The sequence below is a fragment of the Tiliqua scincoides genome, chromosome 6, assembly GCF_035046505.1.
Source record: "Tiliqua scincoides isolate rTilSci1 chromosome 6, rTilSci1.hap2, whole genome shotgun sequence".
Lineage (NCBI taxonomy): Eukaryota > Metazoa > Chordata > Lepidosauria > Squamata > Scincidae > Tiliqua > Tiliqua scincoides.
In genome coordinates this window covers 32,263,358-32,277,631 of record NC_089826.1, presented here as the reverse complement: position 1 = coordinate 32,277,631, position 14,274 = coordinate 32,263,358, and the positions used below count along the sequence as shown (strand labels likewise).

Sequence of the window (14,274 nt, the reverse complement as noted above, 5' to 3'; positions counted from 1 at the left end):
ATAAGTCATTAGGATTGTGCTGCCCAAGTTGCAATTTCCAAGAACTGACTGACAGCTTTAAGTGAGGACTTGCTGTGCGCAAACAAATCTTATAAACATGAATATTGAGCTGAAGCATTTAAAACACCCTTCTGAAGCAGCCCACACTGGGGCCTTCCATGCTTCTTTGCATATGGAGAGAGACTATACGGTAGTCATAGCTACCATGGCAGCCAAAGAGAAAGGGATGGAATGCATTCAAGGGTGGACAGCTCCTGAAGCTGCCCATGTGGCTTCCCAGTATGTGCAACTCACACATTGCTGCCAGATTACATGGATCTCAAGACACCATTAAAAACGAAGCATTTATCTCCCTTAGGAAACTCTTCTTAATTTTCTGTGAGAATGGACTAGAAAGCCAGGTTGGAAGTTCAACCACAACAACATTTGCACAATGTCTGTGGTGCACAGCTACTCAAATGAATAATAGTCCCCTACCTCATCAGCATCCATGGCTGTCAGTTGCATTATTTTAGACCCATCTCCTATGTTCTCTTCTACAGTCAGGTCGAGCATATCTGTAGGAAAGACTGGTGGGTTGTCATTGACATCTTGAAGAGTTATTTCCACCTATGGGGCAAGAGCAAAGAAGCATCCTGAGACATTTATTAAACACAAGGACTGCAGCTGATACAGCATTACATTATATCAAATAAATGCTGCACAATCATATGTTCAGGAACTTGCCCAAACCGGAAAAAAAACAACCCGCGAACAAGAAAAAGTCCTGGGGAGGTTAAAATTCCACTTTGTTATGAAATCTTCCCAGAAAAATCTAAAGCTAATTTGACTTGTTGATAGTAACTAATTTAAATGGCCCTAGTCTAGTTTATATTGGACATGGTCCACTGATTGACTGTCACTGTAATCCCTAAAAGTTGGCCCCTGAAGGAGAGCTGCCAAGACCCGGGGCACAAGATCATTCAACCATTAAACACTGTCTGACATAAAGACGAGGCGGTGTAAAATTCTCCTTGAAATGTTTGCATATTGGCACGTCTAAGAAAAAAAAGAGGGGGGAGTTAATGTTTAGCCTTAAAATAAGGTTTTTTGGATTGTCCCTTTTATATGAGAGAGTTTGGGATTTTTTTAAAAAATTTAAGCCAAGAGTATGTTGTAACATGCTTCCGCTCACTCTTCATCTCCAAACCTCAAACACATTTTATTTTTCACAAGTACTGTTTAGATACTTTCTAAACACTAATGGCAGCATCTGAAATATTTGCCAAAGTTGTTTACTTATTGTTCTGTGCAAGCAAGATTGTTTAGTTCTCACAGGCTTGCTGTGGCTCCATTTAAAAGGCTAATCATTTAGATTTCTTCTGTTAGGTAGACACAAACTAATAATCTCCCAATAAAGAAAAGATGGAGAACAGCTGGTTTACATCTGCTCTTGAAAGTAAGAGATTCCCTGAGGACCCAAAACCAAAGAAGTGGTCACCAAAATGGGAAGACCACCAAGGAGATGATGGTCTGGCTCAACAGACATTGTTTAGTAAGACCGAAAAGGAAACAGAGCGAGGAATCACTTGAAAGTCAAAGAAGAGAAGCAGACTGGTAGACAGAATTGTCACTGTGTTTCAACACATCCTTCGTCACTCTTCACAAGGGATTTCCCTAAATTTGGTTCAAAATATACGACTGGAATGATCTAAAACAGAGATTCTCAAACTCTGAGAGAGCTTTACTCCCTCAGTAAGTTATTGCGGGGGTGGGACTAGGGCAGCGACGCAATCCCCAGGATCACATCGCTAAGGGAGGCGAGGGGGGGTGCTTTGCACTTACTTCAAGAAGGCAGGGCTGCAGCAGGCTGCAGGAGGTGCAGGGAGCCCCGCGCAGCCTTGCACAGCGCTCCCCAAGGCTTGGAACATTTGGTAAAAGCAGGCGCAAAGCACTTCCGTTTTGCAGGAGGTGTTTTGCGCCCACTTTTAGCAAATGTTCCAAGCCTCTGGGAGCGCTGTGCAGGGCTCTCTGCACCTCCTGCAGCGTGCTGCAGCCCTGCCTTCTTGAAGTAAGTGCAAAGCACTCCCCCTCGCCCCCCTTAGCGATGTGATCCTGGGGATTGCGTCACTGCCTCCCTCCCCTTCCCCCACCCCTTAAAGGGAAGGGGGACGCATTACACGAACTGGTGGGTCGCGACCCACCAGTTTGAGAACCACTGATCTAAATACAAAAGGCAGCACCAACTATAAAATCAACACCAATCTCTTTTAAACATGGTGCTTTGCTTGTGTCCTCCTCTTTGGGGGATAAGAACAGGGTCTGGTAAGATCAGGTTTGTCTGATCAGCAAAGCAGAATTCTATGTAGTTTCAAATGAAGAATCTAATCATATTTCAGTTTGAATGTAGTTAATAAGAATTTACTGAATGTATATTTACTGTGTGTGTGTGTGTGTGTGTGTGTGTGTGTGCGTGCGTGTGTGTGTGTGTGTGTGTGTGAGAGAGAGAGAGAGATGAGAATATCAAGGACTTGGGTATTTTACCCTAGTGTGTGTGTGTGTGTGTGTGTGTGTGTGTGTGAGAGAGAGAGAGAGAGAGAGAGAGAGAGAGAGATGAGTAGGTGGATTCAACTTACAATGGGAGAGAAGATCCTTCCTACATCCTACCAAGGACAGTTGCCAGATGATAGCCATGCTGGCCACTGACTGAGGGCCCCTGAGCCCACATGGGCCTAAACAGCCAACTCCTCAAGCTCTGCAGTAGTAAGGGCACCATTGTTGCTTTGTTCCACTGTTCCACCTGCAACTGAGTTTCTTCAAAGACCTGTATGATGTTGGAGGGGCCTCTGAGGAAGCCTGTACATGGGATAGGAAAGAAGGCTGCTTGGACCAGCCCTTCCTCAATGCTTTGGGAGTTCTGAAAAAGAGGCATCATCTGAAAGCTTCTCTCCCTTTCCCTGTACCTTCCTGGTTAGGGAAAGGGAAACAAACACTTTTTGAGTGTTCCCTCAGTACAACCCATGGCAATTAGGCTGCTCCACCACACCTCCGGGGGGCCCATAATGGCACTTGGCCAATGGCCCCCATGGACATTGCACCACCACTCATTCTAGAACAGGAGGAATGTCTGGAGGTCTTGCTGTATGTAAAAGGACAATGCATAGTTAATTCATTACGCCTGAATACAAAACATCTGCTGGTCAAAGATTCAACTCTGATAAGGTTTCTCATTGCCTGACTCACACCTCCCAGCAGCTCTGCCAATTGCTCAATCACAGCCCTCCCTATTGGCCATTCATGACACCAGCTCACTTGTAGCTCACCCACCTTCTAGCAACCTGACTGCAATAAAAGGCAACCTTCAAAGTTCTACCTCAGCCAAGGACTGTCTAAAGATCACCGCAGGTCTGGGATTAATCAGCTTTGCTGGTGGCACCAAAAAACCCTTTTATTTGGGAATAAGTAAATCAATAAATTGAGTATGAATTAATTAAATTAGACATACATAATGACCTCCTTGGGTTTGGCCCTCATATATCAAATTTGCACCTGGGTTTTTAATAGCTCAGCAACAGCTTCTGAAAGTAAGAATTAGCATGGGCAATGCTGACACAGCATTCAGGCCAGCATCCTGAGCAGAGACTTTCGAATTAAACAGCTTTAGAGTTTAATTTTCACAGAATTAAATTGCTGGAGAGCTTTATTGTTAAAAAGAAAATAACTGCCACAGAACTGTGATGATTAATTTAAAACACCACCACCACCCTGAGAACATGAGAAAAAGAAAGAAGAAGGTCTGCTATATGTTATAGCTGCCAATCAAGTCTTGGCCCTTAAATGAACACAGCTCGAGCAACCAGTCATTCTACCAAACCTATTACATTTCACCAGATCCAGTTTCAAGGTGCAGCAGCTGTGAAGCTCTGCAATTTATTTATTAATACCATATATATCATGCACCGCTAACGTTTCAGTTACACACTGACGTTTTACCACCAGAATTCACTTTCACAATGCGTGATTGTCCTTTGTATTGGCTTTCATCTGGCAAACTTTACACGTCCAAGCTTTCTTGTTCTAAGTGGTAACCTACATCATATGCTGCGTTATGAGGGGAACACAAACGGCTAAGCTCATGGCGCACACTGAGAATTAATTGAAAGGAAGGCTGGCCAACTATCTGGCACAAGGAATGATTAAAAAGAGGGAAAAGCAAGAGTAACAGATGACTGGGTAACTTATCCTGCAAATTCAGTACACCTCATAAAATACAGGGGCAATATTTCACATCAAAGTCCTACTAAAACTGAGGGCCCTAGCGAGTTCATTTAAAAAGAAAACCAATGCAGTATATTATGCTTTACTATCCTTTACTATGCTGCGCAATGGGAAGGGTGTCCTTGGCGCAATCAGTGCTTACTGTTCTGCAGGTAAGCTGTCCTTCCCTGCCACGAATCTGCCCCAAACTGAACTCAGGCCCACCACATCTGCCCAGAAGTCTGGGCATAGTGGCTGCTGGGGTGACGGAACTCGGAAGTGGCAGGACAAAGCTCGGTTTGGGGGAGATCGGCGGCAGGGATGGAGAGTCCGCCACACAAAATGGTAAGCACTATTCATGCGGGGGAGGAAAAAGGCGGGATGCAGTATATGATCCAAGAGACAGGGTCTGGAGAGCCCTGCTATAAGAGACAGAAAAGGATGTTTGCTTATTATACACTTCTCGTACACAAGGATATTTTGAAATGAGGTTCTCTAGCCTTCTGAAAAAGCTGATCAGGTCCCCCAAAGGAATATGCCCAGATACAAAGGGATAGTATTGGATTATATTAATGGTTTTACAAATTTTGAAAAGAAACCAGTAATCTTACATGCTGATACATACTAATGGCGTGAACTGTACGGCATAGTATCAGATACCTTGTCAGTAATCCTCACAAACTTAAATTAAAATCAGATGTCTATTATTTTATATCTAATATATTTTATATTCTGCATCCAGTCGGGAAGATAATATCTTCCAAAAAATTTTGTGACATCCATTCACAAAGATTGAGGGTACAGTAGTGTTGACCCAGGGCATGGTTTCCCATACTATGGCTTATCATATCCTGCTGCTATCATACTGTTGGTGCATGCACACAGACACATACAGACACAGTGACGGCAGCCTCTGCACCTGCAAAGCATGTGCTACACCCGTGCTACCTCTCAAAAAAGCGCTGTAAAGCATATTTCAATAGCATAGCAATTGCCGGCGTCAGTGGGAAGCCAGTACTGGCCTGCGCGCAGTAGCAGAAGGAACAGAGCACGCTGGACATGTATTCTGCCCTGATCGTTGTAAGGGCGGGGGAGGGGAGGGGAGGAATGGGGATGGTGATGGGGTGCAGAGGATGGATCTGGCCCAGGAAGGGCTGGGATCAGTAGCACCAGCGCATACCGCATTCTATCCCCCGTCTTGGGCTTGATCCACTGACATGGGTCAACGCGGACTTGCACCGATGATTTAGCTAGTGCAGGTATGAGTAGACCCATTGCACAGGGTGGTACTTTCCCAGGGGCAAGGGTCAAATCTCCCCTTACCTCAAGCAGGTTTTTCACCTGCTAAATTCCCCCACAGGATGCAGTGCATTGGCATGGGGGAATTTGCACTGAACTGGGCTGCCAGAGAGTGAGAGCAAACCTGATCCCAATAGCAGCACAGATTCAGAGTCTGAAAAAGAACAGCCAGCTGGACAGATGCTGGACCAAAACCCAGGTTGACCCAGTGCTGGAGATGGAACCCATCAGCCAAGAGCTCCAGGAACATATCCCCTGAAGTCTATACCCCCCCAGTCCAGTTTTCCTACTGCTATTTTTAATAAAGATTTGCAGGTCGCTTCTTTATCTCCTTGTGTGAAAAATTTATCACACAGAAAGAAATATCCATTGACTACCACAGCATGAGAACACACATTGTTAATAGGTAAAGAACTTATGTGCCTGATCAATTTTATCCCTTTCAAATTGCGCAGAAACAGATGAATAAACATCACTGAACATACAGACCATCACGTAATTACTATTATTTGTACCACTTAATCCTAATACACTCATGATAAATTTGCAGTCATGCAAAAAAAATTCAGACACAGTCTAGAGAAATGAACACTAGATCCAAGCACTGATCAAATTCCCTCTGTTCCAGTGTACACTTCCTGCCTTGAATTCCCAAACAAAAATGCACTTTCTGCTTCCCAACTTTGGTTCCCTTATTGAAACAAACTCATTTATGAGACCAAATACTCTATCAAACTAGGTAGCGCAAAGAATTATTGTGGCATTGGGTTAGGCCCCTCCAGGGCATGGGGGGGGGAGTAGAAAAAGGCAAAACTTGAATCTAAGCACCATATCAGTTTCATACAAGGCTTTCGCATAAGGTTGTCTATGGCTCGTACATGAGGTAGCTCTTATGTCTCCAATGAAGCTGCTTGTTTTTGCTAATCACCAAGTATCACCTAACAGACAGAAGCATGTGTTCCTGGGATGTGAGTGCAAGCCTTATCAAGAACAGAAAGAAGAAAAAAACTGTAGCATGAATGACAGACAAACCGGGCAATCAGCCAAGAACTGTATAAACGGCCAATAGTGTGGACAAGCAATGGTTAGCTTTACTCTTGACACTGAAATGCCTTCAAAAACCCACTGAGTGTGTGGTGACATAATAAAGAGTGGAGCTTTTGTGAGCTTACCGTAGTCCTTGAAAAGCTGGAACTGAATGACTCTTTTTCTCCCCCTCAAGTCAAAGCAAATCATACCGTCCTTTTAAGCTTTCCTTGAAATTAATACAGTTTAAGTAATTCTTTAAGTCGTTTACTGAACTTTTTAAGCACTGCCTCTCATGTAACTGACAGCCTGATTCTCAAAATGTGTCTGCCTCCAAGAACACCACTGAAGGCCATTGGAGCTCTTGCAGTCAATAGTAGACAGCGTGTTGGGGCTATAGCAGTAGATCTAAGAATGTGGGAAACACTGGGGAACATGAGCATATGGGAAGCACAGTAGGGTGAACAAAGGACACTTACATTAAAAACAAACAAAAAATGTAATAAGAGCCAACTGAACTTAGACCTGGAAGATCCAGGTTCAAACCCTCACTCTGCCATGAAACTTCCTTGGTTAATGCCATGAAGCCTCACCTACCTCATAGGGTTGTTGTGTGAATAAAAGGAGGAAAGGAACCATGTGCACAAACCTGAGCTCCTGGGAAGAAGGATGGCACAAAAATACATAAATAACTGCACATGACAATTAATAATAGAAAGATCAAAGCAGAACAATTTCAGGCATAAACATGTTCAGTAGATGCTACACTGGGAACTTTTCTTCTTTGCAACACATGACCAGTCACCAGTATACAAACTGTGTCTTTTCAGGAGAATGCAGGTAGCCCATGAAGGGCCCAATCCTATCCAACTTTCCAGCTCCGGTGTAGCCACAATGCAGCCCCATGGAAAGGGAACACATGTTCATACCTTAAGAAGGCCCCAGTGACTGCCCCTCCACCACAGGATTCAGTGCACATCCCACCGGCACAACTACATACAACTACACCAGCACAACTACGGCATAACTACACCGGCACTGGAAAATTGGATAGAATTGGGCCCGAAAATGTTTGTACTGTTTACAAAAGTTCAAAGTGTGGCTTCTAAAACTTGGGGAACTTACTATTTCTGCCAGAGTTTAAGATGAGTATTAGACTTTTTTTTCCACTTGTTGCGCCTCTAGATTCTTTTGCCACTACTCTATGGTTGGGCTATCCCTTTGCTGGCAAAGGGAACCCCTCAGATCTTCAACAGGAAATGCATTTCAGAAGAATCCTTGGTTGGCTGCTGCGTAGCACAATTTACCCCTAACATAAGAGCATAACCAGTGAGAGACTTTCCTTCTTTCCTAAGATAATTTAAAAAACTTTTTTGGAAGAGTGCTGGTAGGGGTTGGATTCCCACAATACCTGATGGGCAAAGTCTTCTTGTGAATGAGCTGCTGTTATTACCCTGCACCCCACAATAAAGACACTGGCAAAGGGCCACTTTATTAACTATTTAAATTACAACTGAAACTGTAGCAGGGACTAACTTTCTAAGGGCGCTATCCTAACCCTTATGTCAGTGCTTTCCAGCACTGGCATAGCGGTGCCAATGGGACATGCGCTGCATCCTGCAGTTGGGTGTCACTCATGGAGGCCTCCTCAAAGTAAGGGAATGCTTGTTCCCTCACCTTGGAGCTGCATTGCCCTGATGTCGGTGCTGGAAAGCAACAACATAAGGGGTTAGGATTGCGCCCTAAGTCATTCTTAGACTTAAGGTTCTACTTAAGGTTCTTAGACTTAACGGTTTGTTCTTAGACTTAAGGTTCTTAGGGTTCTACGTGGGGGAAACAGAGCTGCCTGTCTACCTTCCCCTAAACTAATTTTGGGCAACCACACCCTACTCCAGGCTGCATCAGGACAATGCCTATCGTCCCTTCCTTGTCACCCCAAAGGGGTCAGGGTGGCTGGCTAGTGCAGGCCACCCGAGCGAACCTGTGGTGCACCTTTGCCACCAAGCCAAGGTTCGTCCAGCCCACCTCACCCAGCCGGGTATGCCAGGATGACTGAGCATAGAGTCCTCCCAGCCCTTGCCACCCTGCGGTGTACACCAAATTTGCCTTACCTACCCAAACTCGCACGACACCTGCTTAAAGTGACCAAGAATAACCTATTTAAATCCCAGAAATTCCCACCATAACTCCACAGACTGGGGTAGGCAAAAACTGAGGTGGCTCAGGACGCAGTGCCCACATGACCTTGCTCCCAATTAGCCCCCAGCCAACCAGTTGAGGGATAGCCCCTGCTGTGCCTCATGTGGGGGCAGGGGCAAACGCTGGTGGCTCGTTAACCCACGCACCACCGGAATTCACCCAGCTGTCTCCTGGTGTGGCAGTTGTGCAGTGGAGGGGCAAATAACCAGCAATCCCCTAGATGAACACTGTTCCTGTCGCCACCTTTGTCTTTCCAGTCTGGCTGGAGCAGGCCTTCAAGGGATGACCGTCTGCCCTTGAAATGGGCCCCTGAAGAGACTGCATGTCCTGAATGATCTCACAGGGTGGACTTTGCTTGGGGCTGCTGTTACTCTTTGACAATAGCAGAGGAACACGGGAGGGTAGGTGGACAGGCAGATTGCATTCCCCATGAGGACCACTGTTCCTGCTGCCTTGGCATCTTGACGTATCTTCTTAAGGGACATTTTTTTCAGATAAACGCTTCCTGTGTCCACTGTGCGTGAACACTCCTAGAAAGGTTAGCGGTGAATGGATTATCTGCACAAATGGGCTCTCCACTAACTTGGCATAGCACTGAATTGGGTAGGAGGCTTCTTGTGAGGATTTTACACTCTACACCTGAATAACTTGAGTCTCAGAACTTAAGTCTTACAGACAGTGTGTCATTCCCTTTGGTAGAGTCTGGCGATTTTCTTTTAAGCCGACATTAAGCTTCCTGCAGCTAGCATTACCTTTAGTCAATAAAATCTGTTTTAGCCATCTGCCAAACTGATACAAATGCTTGGCAAGCACTTTTTCATGGGATACTTTAAGGGTAAAATACTGGAAATGAATCCATTTGGGGATCATATAGTTTACTACTTTATATTTAACCAAATGAGATGTATCAATGTTTAATAATATATGGATTTCAGAGGCATGAATATGACCATTCTGGGGGGAAATTAATCCCGCCTGAAATTCAAGTGTAGAAAAGTCACCTACAGTAAATTAATAAATGAGCAATTAGGTTTACAGGTGTAATTTCATACTGCTTATGCATTAGACAGTTCCTAGTGCACTGAGCCCAGAAATGAATTAAACCCATCAGGACGGATGACAGCTGAAATCAATGGAAATGTTCCTTTGCATATTTATATCAATGGGATCAGCTGAGATAGTCCACATCCCATTAGATGTGGATCGTCAAAAGCAGTAAAAGTGTGTCTTTTTACACCAACACGTCTATACAGAACTGTTATTGCCATTACACTGTTCTCAAGTGTTTTGTGTTTCCCAAAGAGATTTATGGTAATGGATGTGAAAAGAAATAGGAGAAAAAATATTGAGCAGATTGTGGTATATAAAGAAGTTATATTTTTTGTTAATGGGTTCCTGCATATTTGTAGTTTCTACCCTTTTTCTTCAGTGACATCAGCAGACTTTAGGGACATGGAAAACCTCCCACTTTATGTCTATGGAGTGTTCCACTTTGCCTCCCCACACACTTGGATAGTCACAAAGAATCCTTGGAGTGTCTTAGAGAGACTCGCTTTTCCAAAAAACTTCTGCTCATGCACATTTTTCTTTTCTCTCTGAAAAAAGCAGTTGTGCAAACTGATAGTGATTTATTGAAGATGACCAAAACTGTATAGCAGGGATGGAAACTTGAATCAGGAAACTCAACTCCAAGTCATGAAAATCAGTGCTTTCTGCTAACTTGTGTATACTCAAGTCACGCATGTAGAAGACTCGGCAAAACACTGACTTGGCACTGCATGCAGACTCAATTCTGTCTGTGTCTGGATGTGCTTGTTTACTGTTTTCGTGGCGTGAAAAACCTCATGGGGCCATCAATCAGATAGGGTGAGCAGCAGTGAAGTTCCAGCCAGGAGGCAGGAAAGGGTTAATGTTTACTTTTGCATCCGAGTAGGAGGGGCGAGGCAGGAGCGGGCTCTCTTGCCCATCTTTGAAGGAACCGACAGTCATTGGACCAAGGATGGGTGGTCCAATTTGTTTCTTTGGATAAGGGAGGGCAGGAATCCAAGGGGGTGCTTGCCTTGGAATTGGCTGGAGAAGCCCAGGAAGGGGGAAAAAGGAGGGGGGAAGCAGGGGGAGGTTCATAGTGATCATGCTTTCAAAACACATGGCTGCTGTGAGCTCTATTGTTGCTTGGGAGGAGGAAGCCTTATTGAATGACCAGCTAAAGTGGTACTACTTCCGAGTAGGGCCGCAAAGGATTGGGTCATCCTGGCAAGCATTGCAGCTGCTGCGCGCCACCCTCCCCATTTTCGCACTCTGTCCCACCTTCTCCCGCCTTGTTTACAGATGGGATGGGGTCATCAGGGGAGTGTTTAAAGAGAACTCTGAAACACACAGATTCTGGCAGCAGCCCCATTTTTTTTTTCCAAGCCTGACATAAGTATCAAAAAGACTTGTGACTCAAGTCTTTTTGAGTCACAAAAATGCACCAGGCAACTTGGAAAGTGCCCCTGTTAGAACCCGTTTATGCCTTGAGTCTGGTGACTCGACTCGAGTCAAGCCACGCTGGATTTGTCCATCCCTGCTATGTAATGCAATGCAATATTTCTGGCTGAGCCACAATTGCCATTCTATTTGATTCCTTGATGTGTAAGCATGGGTGTAATTTCAGACGGGGAGAACAAATTCAGGCAAGAACAAAGTCAGATCTGTACACACACACACACACACACACACACACACACACACACACACACGCACACACACACACAGAGAGAGAGAGAGAGAGAGAGAGAGACCATTTTGGCAAGTGTCAGCTACAGATTCAAAAACATATTGATTTGTTTGTCTCTGTGTCACATTAGTTTTTGCCCATATACAGTCTGATTGAGCTCTAGATGTGTGTTATTGATAAAAACAATTGTTCTTGTTGTGGTAGAATGCAGATCCAATTGAGAATGTTGCAACGAGATGATACATCTACCCTTGGGAATGTATTCCATGCATTCTGATGCACATTCAGCCTCTGTTTTCCCACATCACCACCTCATTGGTGCAAGCATTTATGCATCCTGCAATCACTTTTTTTTTCCCCTTATAAGAAGTAGACTCAGTGAAACTAGATATATAGAAAGCTTGGAATAATTTTCTGCATTGGTGGAACAATGCCTGCATCAGAAGTTCAACATGACGTCCCATACAGCTAGTCATATTTTGTCATTATGAAAACACATGCAGCTGTCTGCAGGCAAACTGAGTAGTATAACCAGCAAATAGCCTGGTTCTAATTGGCAACCTAACACATAATCCTATATTCAAATCGACCTCACATTTCAACACCTTTCTTCCTTAAAATGACACGAACAGGGAGGCAAACCCTTTGGCTACACGCTTGCAAGTAGTCACTGAATTACGTTAGTCCTCACAAATGCAGTGTCAACATTTGAAGGGAAAGATGTATAGAATTTCCATCCAGAGCACTGATTTTCTTAACAGATGGAGAATATCACCTACATAGTCAGAGTCTTCCAAAACCAATAAGAATCAGCAGCCTTGACAGGGGCCAGATATCAAAACAAGATGTAGCATTGCAAGAAATGGGGCTGACGTGCAGGCTGGGTCTTTGCTGGTTTTTTTTTTTTTTTTTGAGATTATCTTCACAACTGAAATGCTGCCTGAAAAAAATGGTAACAGTCACCTGCTTTACATTTCTGATTACAAAGGATCCGCAACCATTTAGGAGCTGTGCCAAGTCTTGTGTGCAACAGGCAACAGTGAAATCTATTGCAGTCCAACGCCAAATGCATGGAACCAAATAAACAGGCAGCTTCAGAGCCTTTTATTAATAATACTTAACATTATATGGTGCTTTCTAAGTGTGCAAAATGTTTTAAGTGTATTATCATGATGTAGTCCAGGGGTTCCAAACATTTTGGCTGCATCGTATAACTTAACATGTGTCAAGGGCTGGATATGGCCTGTGGGCCAGGGTTTGGAGGCCTCTGATGTAGTCGTTTCTACATGGCCCTATAATGGAAAGTGTTATTATCTATAGGGCCCTATAATGGCCCTATAAGGAAAGTGTTATTATCTTCATTTTGTAGCACAGCAGCTAAGGCTGAGGAGCTTGTCTAAGGCCACCTAGTAAGGTTATAGCAGAGGTGAGATTTGATCTGGGAAACTCCTGCTTCACAGTTCTGGATGTGAGAGTCCAAACTTTTGGAGGACTTCTGGCGTCGCAAGCAGTGCACCACTGTTGAGCTTTGTGGCACTGCCACACAAATGGCTGGAGGTGCCACATGTAAACCAGCAGCAATCGGATGCTCTGCCAGTGCAGGTAAGGTGACAGTGGGGCAATTCAGGAAAGGTGGGGGGAGGATCTCAGTGGCAGCAGTGCACACTGGTATCCTATCCTGGCCTGATGTCCCCTGCTTCACCTTGGACCAGTAAAATAGCTGCCGTGGGTTAGATGAAACCCATTGATAGCAAGGCAGCCAACAGAGAGGTAAGTAAAAAAATATTTTTATTTTCCTCTGGTAGCCCCCCACCCATATCAGTGGATGCAGCACACACTCTAGTGGAGCAACTGCATCGTGTAGGATAATGCAGGATAGGATATTCACACCTGCTTGGGAGTAAGTCCCACTGAATTCCATGAAACTCACTTGAATAGGAATGCACAGGATTGTGTTAGCTTCCTATGGATGATGACACAGGCCTACAAAATTGAGGGTCAGAAAAGTTTTTCCCAAACTTTACGGTGGTTTGATATGAATTTGCTATGCCAATTCCAAAAATGGCATCTGTTTTGCCCTATCACGTCTAGTTTTGGAGATATAGTATAGCCTCATTAGTGAATGGTTAAAGCAGCTTCCTCATGAGGAAGCCATGGTGTAGGCTTCCTCATGAGGAAGCTGCCTGAATCATTCACTAAAGAGGCTATGCCGTGTCTCCAAAACTAGATGTGATAGGGCAAAATGGATGCCATTTTTGGAATCGGCACCCCAAATATACCCAGGAATTGGTGTAACGTTTAAAGAAGCAAAATGTGTGTAGGTCTGTGTAATCTATGAAGGTGGATGCTTCACTCCTTATTAACTTTATGTTAAATTGTGTTACATTATACTTTTCATGCCTAGCTAATGGGAAAAGCCTATTTGCACTGATTCCAATTCAAAATTTGAGGAGAGTCTTCCCTTGACCTATCTGATGACACACCAACATGTCTGTAACTTTACATGCTAGATATTCAGGATACACCCCCTTCCACCTCCAACATACCTTCCACCCTACCTGCAGTCTGCCCAGGAACAGCCTCCCCCTACCCATTAAATCCCCCCGCCAATGCACCTGGACAAATGGAGCCCCTTCCAGCCTTTGCCACATGCGGGATTCTGCTCATTGTCTCTGGTGGTGGCCCAGAAGCATGCAGCAATGTGCTCCAATGCATCTGAGACACTGCCAGCGTGCTAGTTCAAGCAGAGATCCCTGCCTATAGGATTGGGCTGTAAGGTTGATATCATAAAATTGTCT

General features: G+C 44.4%; 1 protein-coding gene across 1 annotated transcript in view; it reads right to left on the bottom strand.

Annotated features, from left to right (window-relative positions):
• FAT4 (FAT atypical cadherin 4) overlaps window positions 1-14,274 on the bottom strand; it is a 143,529-nt gene that overhangs the window by 66,211 nt on the left and 63,044 nt on the right. Inside the window, exon 3 of the mRNA XM_066632882.1 lies at window positions 478-609. Coding sequence (XP_066488979.1) covers window positions 478-609 — 132 coding nt within the window. The remainder of the gene's footprint in view (window positions 1-477; window positions 610-14,274) is intronic.